Source organism: Stegodyphus dumicola, chromosome 3, assembly GCF_044657685.1.
Source record: "Stegodyphus dumicola isolate Sdum_Otavi_A_Nest chromosome 3, ASM4465768v1".
Lineage (NCBI taxonomy): Eukaryota > Metazoa > Arthropoda > Arachnida > Araneae > Eresidae > Stegodyphus > Stegodyphus dumicola.
In genome coordinates this window covers 89,897,541-89,915,795 of record NC_140770.1, presented here as the reverse complement: position 1 = coordinate 89,915,795, position 18,255 = coordinate 89,897,541, and the positions used below count along the sequence as shown (strand labels likewise).

The window sequence follows — 18,255 nt, the reverse complement described above, 5'->3', positions numbered from 1 at the left end:
TGCAGTCACATGAACTCCCAGTTCAGCCGCGAGATTTTGCAAATCTTCCTTACGAGCTCTTCCTAAGTAAGACATTGTTTCTATGTTTAAAATTAACGAACACTGTTTTCTTTATATTTCCTCAAAATAGCTAAATTCAATTACTTTAATTAATTAATGCAGTCAGGAATCACGAAATTAATTGCACTTTGTTAAGTACGTATACCTCAAAAATGAAATATTTAAATTATATGAAGTTCATTCTCTCTACCACATTAATTGTGATTAAAATAAGAATAATAACATAGAGCAATATATATATCTACCGTCTGCACAACTAAAATGAATATTAAATATAATATCAAATACGGTAATAAAATAAGACAATTTAATATTAACAGGAAATAATAATCTGGTATCGCTAATATTGCGTTCAGTGATGAACTAATAAAATAAAGCAATTCTATATGAACAGGAAGTAATAATCTGGTATCACTAATATTATGTTCAGTGATGAACTAATAAAATAAAAATACGCACGATTATTCGATCTTGGTCGGTGCCTCCAAAATAATTAAGACTGTAATACTTCTTTGGCGAAATGAAGCAACTCCAATGATGGAACACAGCAATAACTTTTATTTAACACTAAAAAAAATGGCGACATACAAACAAGAAGAGAAAACATATTCTATCATTTAAAAATAAATTACATTCTTCGTGCGAGAGTCGCACGAGGCACTCGAGTCTGGTTTTAAATATTGCCATTCACAAATACCTTAATGTTCATCTAATTAAATTATTTAATCTACAAGATTTTAATATTATTTAAAGCTGTTACACTACTTAATGATTAGTAGTGTGCAATATAGTGCAATATCCTGTGTATAGTGTACATATTGTATATATTTTTCTGTTATATTTTTACTCTTTCTGTATTTGTATTGTACTGTTACTTTAAGACATTGTGCTTTTTCTTCAATTAACATAGGACGTTCCACTTGCTGTCCATGATCGCGCGATGTCTCGGTCTCCCCTTTTTTTTTCCACCTCCTCCGCTCCCTCTGGGATACTACGGGCAGATAGTACCATGTGATGCCCCCCATGTGGCAAATTTGATTGAGCTGGAAAAACTGCACACTGTGTGGTAGTCCGGCAATAAATTAATCAGTCAGTCCTACGTCATTCTGGTGATGTAAATTGAACTAAACTCAAGTAGCCAATAATAATTTTACAGCAATATTAACTGTCCAATGAAAATGCTTTGAAAACCAAAATTAACTCAGTCTGACGTAAGATTTCATCCTGAACATTACGTACTTGCTTTCTACGCTTTGGCCTAGCTACACTGCTGTCTGTCCGCTGCTGCTTTTTTTCTACAAAGTTATCGCTACATCGGTGACCTATTGGCTGACTCGAAAAAACCCTCAAGTCGTCAGGCAGAAATAACGGTGGCAATACAGATTCAAAAGTACTTAAATTTTCTCCTGACACCAGTGACATATAACTTCACCTTAAATAATAACCAACTTAAGCAAGCGGCCTTGACAGGTGCGACCAGCTTTATTTTAACGTAGGTACTTTTTAAAATTTACTTAACCATACTAGAATGATGATTTATTGACTGATTTAACTCAGGTACTGTTTAAAATTTACTTACCGTGCTAGAATGAAGAGTGATTGGTTGATTTCAAGCGACCGTCAGCTAATAGGTCTTGCCATTGTGTAGGGCTTTATTAAATTTACCTCACAGCCTTACACCTGTGATCAATTAATTAACCCCAAATGACTTAGGTGGCCAGGTCACTCGATACAGGCACCAGAACAGATTCCTATCCTGTATGTATAATTGTGATAAATTCAGAGCTTAAATTGTGCCGGTACTTCTTAGTTTTTGAGATGTATTCTAATTCTAGTCGGAGCGCACCGGAGCCCTAAATAAGAAGGCTCCGGCACCTTTTTTATGTAACTGAACAATTATTTCAGCAGAAATTTGATTTAGAGATTTTATTTTTAGCAATAAAATTACATAATTTAAATAATAAATATTTGATTATTTTTAGCAATAAAATTACATAAAAAATCGCTTATTAAATTTTAATTTATCTCTTTACATTTTATTTAATTTTAATTATTTAATTACTTTAATCTTTAATTATTTTAATAAATTAATTATGAATTAATTAAATAATAATTATAAACTAATTACTAATTTAAAAATATTAATTATTAATATCAATTAGATAATTATTAATTAATTTGATACTCATTAACAATTTAATTTTTAAATTATTAATGATTTTAATAGTCATTTTATTTATTTATTTACTCTTGCTGCTCTATCCTGACGGTCTTCCACAGGGTTCCGGCACTTCTACTTTTAGAAATTAAGCCCTGAATAAATTGATAGAAATTATTACTAGCATTTGGATGGTGGTAATTCTACAGCAAAAAACAATGTAGTGAAAAACACTAAGTTAGAAATCCCAAAGAGTTAGTTTCCCTGTTGCCAAATATCATAATTGAATTCTGGAGTAATTCTTATGATGTTTCACCTTTGCCAATTCGCGTAATTAAATTCTGGAGAAGTTCCTGAGCTTGGGGACCAAGACGCACCAGGTGCCTGGGTCAAAAACTCTACCCCTTGTCGAACAGATAGGTAATTTCGAATTCTGTCAAAAAGTAACTACTATCAAAACAAAATATTTCCCCTCCCCAATGGCGGGCACTTGCCTACAACGGCAGTGGCCACTCCTAAGGTCAGAAGTGATGACCATTTTAATTGTTGAGGCACCTAATAGGCAGCCCCTGTTACCTCTTATGAAGGGAAGACAATTTTACATCGATGCCTTCTCCGAGATTCGAACCAGGGCCCTTCGTTATCGCTATCAGGCTTCCCTAACCATTATAACCGTCTGGGCGATTAAAACAAAATATAGACTATTAATGACATGAGATAATAACTAATTTTTTAAATGTATATATGTATACAGAGGAGGAAATAAGTTAAATGGGAATTTTTAAAAGCTAAAGTGTGCGCCAAGTTTCAAGACCTAAGAATGCCATCTGGGGAAAACTGAAAAAAGGGGACTCGAGCTGGCGTTAACCTGATACAAGAAGAACATACATACATTCATATAAATAATTAGGTAAAAGTGTGAGTTTCTTGGTGCACTAGTGAAAAATTGAACACCTTAATTTTGGTAGAATGAGCAAGCAGAACCTTAATTATCAACGAGTTTGTAAAGATGGTGAATTCCGGTCACGGAACCGCTAAAGAATCCAAGAGGGAGGAGCTGTGGTGGCGTCGGGAGCAGAAAATTTCCTATAGGCTGAAAGTAAGGAGTTAACAAATAATACATCTGGCTCTCAATACTAAATGACTGTCAATTTGTCTGTCATCGGGAATCAAAAGCCTTGAAGGTCACTAGCGCATTCCAATTTAATATTAATTTTAAAGTAAATGCAGAATATGTAAGACGACTGAACACTGGTAGCTCGACCGGGGTTCAATTCCAGGCAAACGAGCTGTCTGCATAATTGGTTTTCGTGGGTTTTTTTTTTTTTTTCCTGTAACGTGAATATGGGACAGTTTGTCTTACAGAGTCCTCTACGAGGGCAGATAGCCTCTGTGTGTTTTGCCGTATGTAAGCTAACACACTTACTTGTTGATCAGAAATTGCGAAGTTAAACTTAACTGATTCTTGAAACTGCTTGTATTAACCTTTTTATGCTTTTGATGACCTACTGTCTTTCATCTTAACAAAATAGATATCTAGAACTCTAAGAATACAGACAAAGGTAAAACTGAACTAAAAGTTTATTAACAGGGCATCTTTTAAGTGCAAATGAAATTTAACAAACATTATCCACTACTGTCTGCGTGGCCTTGAGAATTCAGATGCTTAAAGACAACATAACAAATTAATTTAACGTCTAAACAACGCAACTCCAACTATACGCGACTTGTGAGTGATTTTGGGCAGGCTTCAGTATTTTTTATACCTCAATAAAATAATGGAAAACACACAATTTGGTTTCCTCAAAGGAAAGTCAACAGTGCACGCAATTTCAACATTATTGAATATAATAAAAGATATTCGGAAAAGTAACCAACATACCTTGATAATAAGTTTGGATATTCAGGGGGCCTTTGACTCTCTGTGGTGGCGGCATATTATAGATACCTGGCCACCATGGATTGTCCGGGGAATCTCTTGTGTCTAATAAGAAGCTATCTGCAGGATAGATCAGTTCAAATTACTCACGACTCAGGTATAACAAAGCATAATTTAGCAAAAGGCTGCCCGCAAGGACCTTGCTTAGGACCACTATTATGGTCTGTAGTGACAAATACAATATTACGACAGTTAAATAATGAACAAAATTGCTCTACCATAACGATTTTTTATTGGTAGTCAGAGGAAGATCCAAAATTGAAGGATTAGCTCAACCTTATTTGGACATTTTTAGTAATTGGGCACGTACCTATAAAATCTCAATCTCCACCTCCAAAACACAAGCCATGGTAATTGGGGCAGCTGGCCCTTTTAAGAGAAAGCCATCAATAAAGTTACAGGGTACGTCACTAAAATTTGTCGATCACCTTAAGTACTTGGGCATCATGATCGATTCAAGACCGTCATGGATCCCTCACTTAAAATATTTAAAAAACAAGGTTGGACTGATCCCCAATCACATGAAGCGAACAACAGCCCCAAATTGGGAAGTTCCTTCTCAGTTTCTAAAAATCTGATTTAAAACTGTCATCGAAAAAATTATCTTATATGGATCAGGAGTCTGAGCTCACGCATTGTCAAAGTCTGCTCGAAATCGATTAATAACCTTATAGCGACCATTCCTTTTACAAATATGTAGAGGTTATAGGACCACCTCCCACTGTGGCACTTCAAGTGCTGGCTGGTTTGCCGCCACTGGACCTGCTAGCTGAAAGGGAAGCAACACTAAATGGAATATTATGCATTCATCAAGATACTACACTATGGGACCATACTTATCATACTCAAGATTACGAGCATCAAGATTCGTCTCAACTGTGCCATCCCTCAGCATTTGATCTATCAAACCACATCAAAACAGAATTTAGTATGGAAGTCGAAACAGGAATAACGACCTACAATGATGGCTCAAGAATGGACACCGGAACAGGCAGTGGACTCTGTATCTTAAAAGACAATGTTCTAGTTCATCAATGGCGAAGACGTTTAAACAGTCACAACACGATCTTTCAAGCCGAATTAATTGCCTTGCAAAAAGCTATCTTACTTTCCCTTGGATTTCTAACCCGAATCCATGTCTATAGTGACTCACTCTCAATTTTAATGGCACTAGCCAGTCCATCTAATGGAAGTCCTATAGTCAAAAATATACAACGCCTACTATTGAAAATTCCATAAGAAATGAGACCAATACTATGCTGGATATCCGCACATAGAGGATTCAAGGGAAATGAGCAAGCTGATGAATTGCCCAAACAGGCAGCAAGAGGTCGAACGCTCCCTGAAATTTCGCAGCTACTTCCAGGTTCATCCATCAAAGCAGCCACCGTCAAAAGTCTCCTATCACAGTGGCAACAAAGATGGGACGCAGCAAATACTGGCAGAAGAACGCATAACTTCCTGCCTAAGGTCTCCATGGATCTCATTTCATCTACTTCAGCCACTACAACCTTCCTCACAGGACACGGTCCGTTTAAAACCTATTTGGCACGTTTTAGAACCATTAACGACAATACTTGCGAATGAGGTGTAATTGGAGATCCAAATCACTACGCGTTTACCTGTTCCTTCACAGCTTCATTACACCTAAAAGAAGCAGCTAGCAATTACTAGCAGGCATGGACACAAAATTTGATGCGCCGGCCAAAAATACAGCAAAAACTAGCTGGGATAATTAAGTATTGATCTGAACATTACGCATTTCATAATGAGGGTAACATTCAATAATTGAACTTATTATTAGTGTTCTCACCCCAAAATTGGACTTTATAGAAAGTGTGAGTTCGACTGTAAAGGACTCACAGTTTAAGGACCGAATTTCTCACTAGTGCTTCAAAACTTTCAGTGCCATCATAATTTCAAATTCTATTACAGACTTGCTTAATATTGTAAGGTTTATTTTACATAATATATTTATATAATAATAATTATTATTATAATTATAATTTTTTTATTTATGTATTTTTTATTTTATTTTATTTTATTTTATTTTCCTCCTATTCTTTTTATTACCTATTTAAAAATATAAATGTATTGATTGTTTCATAGAGTGTCAAAATGTAGATAATGTATAATGTGTTTCAGCATAGTCAGGACATGAATGTACATGGCAGTCTTTACAATTTCAGTAGACTTGTAATTGCACAAATAATAGAGCATATATCAATTGAGAAATTATTTCAATGACATGTATTAAAAGAGTGCTTAGGCTGAACACTAGAAATGTGCCGACTTGATCACGAAGGATATGATTGTGATTTTATCTTTTATATATATATATATATATATTGCATGGTGTAAAACCAACTTGAACAAGACCTGACCTGTATATAATGGAACAAAAATGTTATACTATCTGAATAGAAACTAGAAATCTTACATTATGGAATACATATGTCATACTATCGCTTTACTATAAGTGTATATCGAATATAATTATATTTACTTTTTTAATTTCTTGTAATACGCAATTGTCCTAGTAAAAAAGAATGTCTATAAGATATTCTAGCCGCTTGAACAATAATCTGAATTAATGTACTCGTACATAATGTAATATGCCTTCAAAATAATAACTTAAAATGTGTATGTCATGGATTTCATATGTCATATAAACGCTAAGAAAAGTGTATGCATTTATATATATATAGATTAGATTAATTTTAATTTGCTAAATTGGTGAATTTATTTTCATGTTTTGGTTTTGCACTTGATTTACTTATGCTATCTGAATTTAAATGATATTGTAAATTAGTTCGCAAATTAAATCTTTTCTATGTTTGCACATTATTTTAACTTTAATTTTTTTTACGTATATACAAGTTTGTTAAAATATATATATATATATATATATATATAATTTTTTTTAAAGAAAACATTCTTGAGATGTATGTAATTTCAGATGAGTGTGGATTAAGTAATTCTGCAAAGCATTGCATTGACTGTACTAGTATGAGTTAGTAGTTCAAATATAGCATGAAATATAATTCAAATTGGAATCATCTGGAAGTAAATGATAATGCCTATAACAAAAGTCAAATCTTGCAACAATAGATATGTTTATATTGTTATTACTGCTGTTACTGCAGAGTAATATGTTATATACTAACCAGATTGTTAAATCAAAAACGGAAATATCACATAAATCATCTACTAAATGAGCTAACTTTACAGTGAAATGATCTTAAAAGAAGCTTGTGGTATGGGAATAGAAATTGTAATGTAAATAAGGTACTATTGTATTTTAAGCTGTAGCCTATATTAAGTAATTTAGTAAAAGTATTTTGTGATTAAAACATTAATAAGATTATAAATATATTTTGCTGAACTTATATGAAGCTGTTAACAAAGATGATCATGTACTACTGTATATATATTGTAATCATGCTTTGTAACCTTGAATTTTAACAATAAAGGCATGTCCGATTCCGCTGAGTGAACATACATCCGCTTGGTAATACCTTAGGTCGGAAATTCACTCAGTGGTGCCCTGTACTTGATATAGAATCATTTAGATTTAAATCCTCAGAACTCTTCTACTGATTTACTTTATAACTTTAAAACATTTCTTTTTTGGAGGGGAGGGCCTGACATTTATATACTTTTATTACTTTTCTGGAGAGGAAGTTGTATGTCATTGACTAATGTACTTTTGCTACATGTACTCTTTTCTCATTATATTCACTAATTGACCAATGCTGCTTACTGGTGAGATATCAGTCTGTCTGAAGTACCAGCGTATCCATGCATAATAATAGTTCTGATAGCATTGCCAACAAATTGTGCATGACCCATGGCATGCATTATTTTGAAGCAAATCGACTATTTAAAAAGGATTCTAAATCTAACGCTAAAGTAAGGAAAGCAACCAGTAACAAATTTAAAAAAGAAAAAAAAAAAAAAAAAAAAACAGTGAATATAAATATTTTAGAAGATACATAAATAGCTATAAAGTGCGAAAACCCTGAAAGTTCAGAGCAGAATCCCAGGTGTTGTTTATTCTCAAATGCAGCGCATAAAAATTGGGTGAGCGAATATGCTAAAAAAAAGGGGCGAAAAATTACCAAGCGATTATTGTTGACTGTTAAATTACATTCTGAATTTTGTATAAAGTGTGCGTAATGAAAAATAAATAATACGTTTTTTTTGTTGTTGTTGTTTGTTTGTTTGTTTTGTTTTGTTTGTTTTCTTCTTCAGTTCTTCAGTCACGGTTGATCGTAGAATATTCTTTGCTGGAAATGTGTCACAGCGTATGCAATATTATATGCGAAATTAAAACACTGCGACATATCTGTTGTTAATTATAACAGTAATACATACAAATGTATTACGCAATCTGAACATATTTTGCAAGATCTTTCTTACGTAACATCTGTCCATTGAAAGATTAGGAAACCGACTTTTAATTAGAGTTTGACTTCGCAGTACTGTCAGACACTCCCTTAAAACAAGCAAGACGATCTGTTCTGTAATAATGAGATTAAACAGGTTTCAGTATACGCTTCAGATGCTCAGTCATCACGTGATGAAGTGTTTGGAAGGGGAGGCACATAATTGAAGCTCTGTTGCCAAATAATTAAGTAAAAGAAGGGTACATGTAGAAGTGAAGGGAGATTAAACGCGACGGAGGGAAAAAAATCGCTTTAAGAAAAGGAAGGGTGATACAATTTAATTTTTGTTTCCACATTCCAATTTAACACCTAAAAGAATCTTAAGTTAGTCAGTTTGGAAAAATTAATTGCCAGGAATTCAAGATAAAAACATAAAAAATCATATATTTAAATTGAGTTGCTCAAAACAAAAAGGGCAGACGGTACAAAAAAAGAGGAAAAAAACTTGTGATATTATTCCATTATGTGAATGTGTGTTAACAGTCTGGAAAACTTTAACAGGTATTAAATAAAATACATACATATATATTTTTAAAAGGCAGCTGTGAACTTTTTTGCAGTGGATCGCCTGCGCGCAAGCATGCATTTTCCACAAATATTGCAACAGTCTATATTTTGTTTTAATCGCCCAGACGGTTATAATGGTTAGGGAAGCTTGACAGCGATAACGAAGGGCCCTGGTTCGAATCTCGGAGAAGGCATGGATGTAAAATTGTCTATCCCTTCATAGGAGGTAACGGGCGCTGCCTGTTATGTGCAAAATGGCCACCACTTCTGACCTTAGGAGTGGCCACTACCGTTCTAGGCAAGTGCCCGCCGTTAGAGAAAAAAATATTTTGTTTTCAGATACGAAAATTTGCGTTGGAAAACAGGGACGGCGGCTCCAGCATGTAAATCGAAAACAAGCGTCTTTGAATAATTTTTATATTTTCTCCTTTCTTTGGGCACTGTAAGACAGTGGTCTCAAATTAGCAGCCCCCTCCGATGCAGTTTTACACGGCTCACGAATACATTTCTCATAAATTAATTGGTATTATTTTAACAAAAATTTGAAGGAAATGTGTTAAATTTTAATGATTTCCCGTTTTAGGTTATTTTCATTGCCAAAAACGGAGGTGAGTAACACGACTGAAAATCTAAAATGGAGATAATTAATTTACACCGTGATATAAATCTCGCTTGGAGATCTAAAGATACAAATGTGATTAAGTTTTATTCGTATCTGTCAAAGAAAAATATCCGCAGCTGCGAATTCTTACAATAAGAATAATCGCTTTGTTTAGCAGTGCATTTACGTGTGAACAATTTGTTATTTTTATTGAAAATTAGTCTGTAGAATTATTAGTGCTTTAAAAAAAAAAAAAAAAAAAGAAGGAGACAGGAAAAATGTGCAGTGCCCTCGCCGGACTCAAACCTGGAAATTTCGAATACACGCCGACGTTTGTAAAACGTTTTGTAAAACTTTAACGACTTTTTGATTAACAAACTCAACGATTTCAAACCGAGAAATGGCAACACTGTACAGAAAAAAAAGGCCTTTTATCTTCAGCACGCTAGACTGTCTGCCGTAAATTCTAAAGATATGCTGTTTTTAAATATTTTGTGATAATTGCTGTTGAATTGATTTTTATGTGGTTTAAGTGCGAAAAACGTGATATTTAATAAATAAAGATAACACACAAAACGTTAAAAAAAGCCACTTTGAGCGTAATATAAAAACTGAAAAAAAAAACCTTCTTTTTTATTTATTTATTTATTTCTGTCCCTTAGCTGCTTTTAGATTCTTCATTTGTCCCGTTGGCACTCGTGCAGTTTGCGGTTGAGACTACTGCTGAAAGAGATTAAATAGAGAAAATCAATAAAGTTATAATTAAAACAAATCCATAACTTAAATTTACGTAAATTTTTTTTTAAACATCCAATTCAGTACATGTAAGAATTGGAGGCTCCCTTCAGCCCACCTGGATACGAGTGTTCCCATAGCTCAAAAGAAGGGGCCCAGTATATCCTCAAACGAGGGCAGCCAGTAACCCAGACACCCCCAAACAACAAACAAAAATACTAAATCAAAAATAAGTAAGCACATCTAACACAAAATTACAGACCAAGAAACAAACAAAAAAAATCCATAAACACAAATTCACAACATTGAATACCACAGATTTCTAAAACCCGTATAAATACAGAATTCAATTTTAACAGAAGATTCCTACCAGCGCCCTATTTTCATTGATAAACTTCATCAGAGCAATAGAATATGATTTAAAAACTTTAAAATTAATGACACTTACATTAAAATCAGTAATGTTAAAAATCTGTCTAATAGGGGCTGTTAAACTACAATCAACCACAAAATGCCTAGCATCACCATCAACCTGACAAGTATTGTATAGTTCATTTTCCTGCAGATTAAATCGGTTGAAATAGAACGGAAACCTACGATGTCCAGTTAAAACCTGATTAACATCAATATTGTTCATATATTTCATTTTATTCGTCATTTTAATAAATTCCATAAATCCTTTGTTTTTAGGTGAAGCGAATCACTGTATTTTCCATTTGTTAACGTAAAATTTTTTCATTCTTCGAATAGCAATTCTCTTCGAAACTGTTACTTCAATATCCATTGCACTAACATTTGAAACCGCCTGTTTGGCCAGACTGTCGGCCCTCTCATTACCAATAAAGCCTATATCGGCTTTAACCCAATGCAGCTTAATATTTAAATATGAACTCAAAGTTTCTAAATGACTCTTAATTTCGACAATTAATGGATTGAAATTGTCTGGGCGGGAGAGCGCATGGAGAAGTGAAAGGCAGTCAGTGTAAATATTTAGAGAAGTGGGTATAAACAAGGTATTTTTAATCCATAATAAGGCTTGTTTGAACGCTTCACTTTCTGCTTGGAAAATTGAATTATATATGTTCAACTTAAATATTCTATAATCCACCTCAGTTCCATAGTAAAAAACAACAAAGGCAGCTCCTACGCTCCCTCCGGCCTCAGAACTATCTGTATAAATATCAAACACATCAACAGTTGGATTACTTTTATCAAAAACAAAACCAAATCTATTGGAAGGATGTATTAAATGAATATTAAATTTTTCAAAAAGATTCTTTGTAACTAAATAATCTTCATACATTTTCAATTCCGTTCGTCCAGTTCTAAATAAAAATTTCTTATAATAAAATTTGTATACAATTGAGAGAGGAGGCAGCCCAACCCAACACAAAGACCGCCTCGGTAAGCACCGTTCTAAAATTTCGGGTTAAAGCTAAACCCCGAGCTCTCTGAATACTGTCTAACGTCATCCGTAATCTAACCAGTTCCCCTGCCCAATTCAGTACATATATAATTTTCATTTGTTAGTCGAGCAAGTTTAAGAAACTCCTCCTTTCCCCCCTTTTTTTGTGTGTAATACAATCGGACGTTTAAATTAATTTTTAATTAGCTTATGTTTTGATTCCTAAAATTATAATTCACCAATTGCAGCATCAACAGGTAAAATAAGAAATATTTTTAATAGAACTAATAAGCTGGAAAATTTTTAATTATTAAGTACATAGTAAATGGATGAGACCTTACAGCTAAGGTAAAACAAATATTCAAAAATCGAGCTCTCATTATGATTTAGCGTGATATATTGTTAAGCATCAATAATAAGAAATGCTAATGTTTATGAAAATTAATATTTTATATAAAACAAAAAAATTATATATACAATTTTTTAGAATTTTTGTTATACTAGTAGGATGCTAGTAGCTGCTACAATATTCTTAATCCTTTCCTCAGCTGTATTATAAAGTTTCAGTTTGCTTCCAAAATGTAGCCAAATGGTTGCCAAGTTTGGGGACTTGCTCGCCAATTTAGTGAGACAGTCAGCGTTAAATTGACTTGCCCTGTAATCTTATTTTTCCAGCAGAGCTTCCTCTTTTTCAAGCATTTTTTATTACATTATACAAAAAATGTTACAGTTTCACATATTTTCACTAAAATTATTTACATATACACAGAATTCGTAAAGTATGATTTATAATTTTTATGAACATCTACCGCCTTATTGAAATTAATTTTAAATTCGATCATTATATTATGTAACTAGCGTAGAAGTTTCCATTTTAATTTTTATAATAATTTACATTTTTTTAACTTTGATTTTTCAGGTGTTTTTTTTTTTTTTTTTTTTTTTTTTTTTTTTTTTTTTTAATGGTAATTTTTTTCACAGGTTTTAGACTGTAATCTGGAGATTTCAAACTGCAGTTTTCTTACATCTCCTCCCATTTATGATTTTGCTTTATTTTCAAGACATGTGGTCAGTTTTAATTTGCTGGTGAATCTGACCAAGAGATCCTGAAAATTGTCGAAGTTAAATCTTTCAATGTTGTCATCGTTTGTGTGACGTCACATCTCAAATTATTCTACATTAAAAGTACTGGATTTACGAAATACTTGAAAAAACCTCTTTGACGTCGAATGCGTCACGATGCGCACTCTTCTGGTTGTCTATTTACGACGCCCTAAGAATTAAACAAATCCCTAAAAATACGTTTTCGGCCCACTTTTACTGACGAGTAACAAACGCCAGCCAACTTTCCGATTCCCAAAGGCTGTAGGTGGAAGTGAAAGAAAGAATTACGGCAGAAGAAAAGAAAGAAAGCAGAATTTTGACTCGGCAGGGCGGGAAAAAAAATCAACCGAAAGAAGTAAATCTGGAACGTTTATATGATGGCGGGAAAATAGCAGGAAATACGGGCTGCTTGCAGCTTTCAGACATATGCAGATGCAAAAACATTGAGTATTTTCCAGAGTGGGTTTAAGTTCGGATGCATTGGTGGTTCTGTTATATTTTGAGAAGGAAGGCCACTGGGCGCATCTGACGAACTCCTTCTTCCTTATATTCATAACGGATTGAACAGCATGAAGAGAACGAGTTAATTGCTGCATAAAACAGGGAAGGATATTTCTGATTAATTATTGGCATCTTTACTTTAATTCGTTTGCCAAGGAGTATTGAACGTTGTGATGCTGAGTATTAGCTAAGAGAAACATTGATTACTTTGTATTAATGTTTGTTACCTCGGTTACGTTCCAAACATTGTGCTTATTTAGAACGAAGTGTTTTTTTTTATCTATGCGTATTAGCTGAGAGAAACAGTGATTATTTTCTTTTAAATTTCGTTACCACTATTATAATCCAAACAGCTAGCTAATTTAGTAATCTACATGCTCAGTTAGATGTATTTATATCCATATATATATAACCAGAAGATTAGCAATAATTTTCTTCGATTCTAAGCAATGATAGAAAAAGTTCCCATTAGCACTAACAGTGAATGGCCGATGAATTTGTTTAATTCCTTCAACTTGGAAACTTTCTGACGATATATGCAATTATCATTTATACAGTGTTATTCTACAGTTGTTATTATTTCCTTGAACTTGAACATTTATTTCAAATACTACTTACAGCTAAATTTTTCCTCCATAAAACCATTATTACTTCAACTAAATAGTATTACTTTCTCAAATTTGTTTGCTGTTTCATTGTTCTCATATAGCATTGTATTATATCTAATAGCTTTTCAAGTAAGGAGTTAAACATTGTGAATTTTGTGTTTTAATATATGACAAATGAATTTCATCTCAAGCTAATAGTTAGGTACATTCAGCGCCTAAAAGAAAAGCGAATTAAGAGCTACTTTATTCTAGTACATTGATACTGCTCAGTTGTGCTTCACGTTGCTGTGATAGACAGTCTTCTTTCTTTGCTATATGAATAATTCACAAAATTTTTATTTTAGTGACGGAAGGCAAAATGTTATTATATTAATATTCCTTCGTTTCGAAGAAAATTTCTAGCAGCTTAAATATTCAGTATTTATCATCTTCTTTTATTCTGAACTATTGGAACTTGAAATTTATTGCTTAATTTGTAGTGATTTTAAGAATATGAGTTGGTACCGTAGATCAAGTGCTCCTGGTTTGAAAGGTGGTAGACGAAGAAGTAGTGTCAGTTATTCTGTTGCTACTGGCAGAAGATGCAGTTTGTCTACATTTGCTGCTTCATCACGAACTCGATCTGGATCTAAAGGTATAGTTTTTTACTTCCTTAATCTGAAATTTTTCGCGCTGTACAATCGCCATGTAAAATACATTTGAAATTACTTAAAATGCTTTTATATACAATATGACCCAATTCACTCTCCAGTGCCTTTAGGATTATTCTACTAATAAAGCTAATGAGGATTATCCTAAGTTCCACTCTTGTTTTAATCAAAAAAAAATCATAAATTTTATATTACGCCCAAAGGGGCTTTTTTTAAATGTTTTGTGGGTTACCTTTATTTATTAAATATCATGTTCTTCGCACTTAAATCACATAAAATTCAGTTCAACAGCACCATCACAAAATATTTAAGAACAGCATAATTTTAGAATTTCCGATAGACAGTCTCGCGCGCTGGAGATAAAAATGTTTTTTTTCTGTACAGTATATTGTCATTGCTTGCTTTGAAATCGTTGAGTTTGTTAATCAAAAATTCGTTAAAGTTTTACAAAATTAGAAGTAGATAATGAAAAAATACGAGATTTCAGGTTCCCATGTTCGGATGGAGGATTACGTTATTAGAAATTTGATGGCTCTAGGTACCGTTCGTTCATAGTGCGAGAAAAATGCATACATTCATGCAGATTCTTCATTATGTAATTTCTTTAAATATAATACAGGGCGATAATATTTGGTGGCAACAATTTGAAAGGTGATACAGCTGCTTATGATGAAACGCGGCAAAATGCCGTTTTAAGACTAATAGCCCTTCTAGACTAATGCTCCTTTGAGCTAACCAGATCTACTATTAGCTCAAAAAGATATTTGAATGCATGAATTCTAAGTGCTTCTCTTCTGCAAAAATGCCGTAACGCCGTAGCCGAAGACTTTTAGGCATGGTAGTCAAATTTTGCAGACCAACGTACCAGTTAGAGTTGCTGAATCGAGGGAAATAGCATTAAATATTCAAATAACCTAGAAAAATAAATATGCAGCTATTTCTAACTTAGATCAAACATTTCTAAGAGCAATTAAAGAAAAAAAAAACCAAGTAACGAGGATAATAACTTTTCTTACTTGGGAAAATTTACAGCTTTTCTATTATTCTTGCTTTCTGCTGCTTTGATAAAAGGATTTCCTAATAAAACAGTATTAATTTTCTTCTTAATTCTTAAGCTTGGTTAATCTTTTGGTCCTTAAATTAAATGTATAAATCCAGTATTAGGACTGAATGCTTGTGAAAGCACCTTGCTTGCGTTGGCTTATAGAGCTTTGCATCACACAATTCTGAATTTTTAAAATAGAGAAGAAGAAAGATGGTAATAAACTAGAAAAGGAATAATTTAAAAATGAATAAACGTTTGGGAAGCTTACAATTGAAAACTAATGATCAAACTACTTTGGAGTTTTCAATGCTGTCTAATTAAATAGCTCATCAGATTTTAAAATGCATGAAAATGATCGATGCTTTACTGAGAACGAAGTACTAATCTAGAGTTTACTTTTGCCTAAATTTAAAAATTTCTGATTATTGTTATTAGCAGGACATGTGCGTTTTCTCATTTTCAGCATATAATTCTTTAAAGTTTCAATTATTATCCATTTGCATGTGTATACTTTAAACAGGGTTTACTTGTATTTGGTAATCATACCTTTTTTTAAGATTTTTATTAACAAAAATAATTTAATTTTAAACAGAATGTAGCAAACTTTAATAACTGCTAAAATTTAACTTTAATTCCAAGTTAATATGAAAACAAATAATATAAAAAAAATTATTAAAGTCAATTTTTACTTAGGTCAACAAAGAAGCATTTTAGTTTAGTTACTTTTATTAACATTAATAACATTTTTTCCTTTCTAACTTATGAAGCTGATGGTGGTCTATAATTTCTCATTCTATCCATCTCTTGTTGTGCTTCATTACTCCAAGGAACCTTTCCAGTGAGTTTCGAGCAGTCCGGTTCTTCAATTAATATTCCATCTAATGATTTCACACGACTCAAGGCGACATGTGCTTGACCTGCTGCGAAGAAGTTTCGTCCTAGATATATTACTGCATACTCTACAGTGCTATTTATTGATTTTAATAAGCAAGGTACATTTTAAAGGGTTATATTTTTGACATATATTATTATCACTTTAACATAGAAATATGAGGAGAATTTTCGCTACATAATGGGACATTACATCTGCTTCATCCAACTCTATAAAACTACAGTTATTTAATTCCAAACACTTTAAAAATCTTTATAACTCTGCCTTACTGTTGCCACTTATTTTTGTTAAATATTACCATTCCATTTATCAGAGTCATGTACTATTATTTATAAGTTGTTTTAAAATTAATTTTTACAGCAGGTAAGAATTCCTAATAAATGGTCATTATTTGTAAGTATTCTAATATATGCAACAGCATATCTTTACTTCCGATAAACAAGAGTAAATAAGTAGGAATTGACTGTGAACAAACTGTATTAACATCAAGTGTCATCCACTACCAGTTTAAAAAATGTATTTGAATTTGAATGGATGAATAAAAAGTATTTTATTAAGGACTGAAAATTTTAACAAGATATAGGGAGAGTATGAGCTAATAGTAGGAATTTAATAATAAAAAACACGTTCGGTGCTTTCCAAGGGATGACAGTAAGAAGCCCCTTCCTTATAAGGCAAAAATTATTGTATACATGTGCGCCAATTTAGACTTCTTAAAACAATGCTATGGATAATTAACATAGTCTATTAAGGGGGAAAACTGAAGAATTATGTTAATTATTGCAGAATGAGAATAGAATTTAAAATCATTAAATAAAATTGGAAAATTTTGATGTTTGCGGAAAGCTTCCAGGAGATCTACTTCTTCAGCTGAAGATAGTTTTGAATTTAATTTTAATTTAAAACTATCTTTTTAAATTGTTTAGGAGAAAAATTTAGGAGACAATAAGTTAAAAGAAGGGTTGAGATGTCATAAATTTAGAAATGATGTACTTATAATTTTCTTTTTTATGAATATACACTTTGTCTGCTCAGATGTGAAATCTCAAGCTTCTTAGTTCAACCGCTATATTACATGACTACAATGAAATAAATCAAATTGGAGAGGCTATCGTAAATTCCTTCATTTGTAACTTTAGTGATTGATAAAACCGATTTGATAAAATTCTTAATTCTTAAGCGGTATTATAAATTGTTTTGAAGTTGATAAAGTTCCAATTTTAATAAATGCTGTTCATATTTTATCGTATTTATTTAAAATGATGATTGATTAATGATTCCATTTCCTTTATAAAGAGTATTTTTTTTCTGTTTTACATGATCTTAACTTTTATAAAATTTGCTGATGCTAAAATATTTCAAGAAATTCCTTTTCAGACTAATTTAGTGATGAGGAACGGTTTATGTCTGCAAGCCAATTAATAATTATTTTATTCCGGAGGTCACTTGAAGCTCTGTAAATAAAGGTTCAAAATTATCGTGTAATTTTATGCTTGTCAGCATTAGTTGTATTTAACATTTAAAATGAACCAAAATGCTATCTTCTTGGAACTAATCTTAAAGGCCTACTACAGCTACAATTCAGGCGCATGGAAATTAATC

General features: G+C 32.5%; 1 protein-coding gene across 1 annotated transcript in view; it reads left to right on the top strand.

The window, feature by feature from the left end:
- The first annotated feature begins 13,264 nt into the window (after positions 1-13,264).
- LOC118185467 (protein SSUH2 homolog) overlaps positions 13,265-18,255 on the top strand; it is a 65,297-nt gene continuing 60,306 nt past the window's right edge. The window contains exon 1 of the mRNA XM_035355326.2: positions 13,265-14,700. Coding sequence (XP_035211217.1) covers positions 14,559-14,700 — 142 coding nt within the window. The 5' untranslated portion in view covers positions 13,265-14,558. The remainder of the gene's footprint in view (positions 14,701-18,255) is intronic.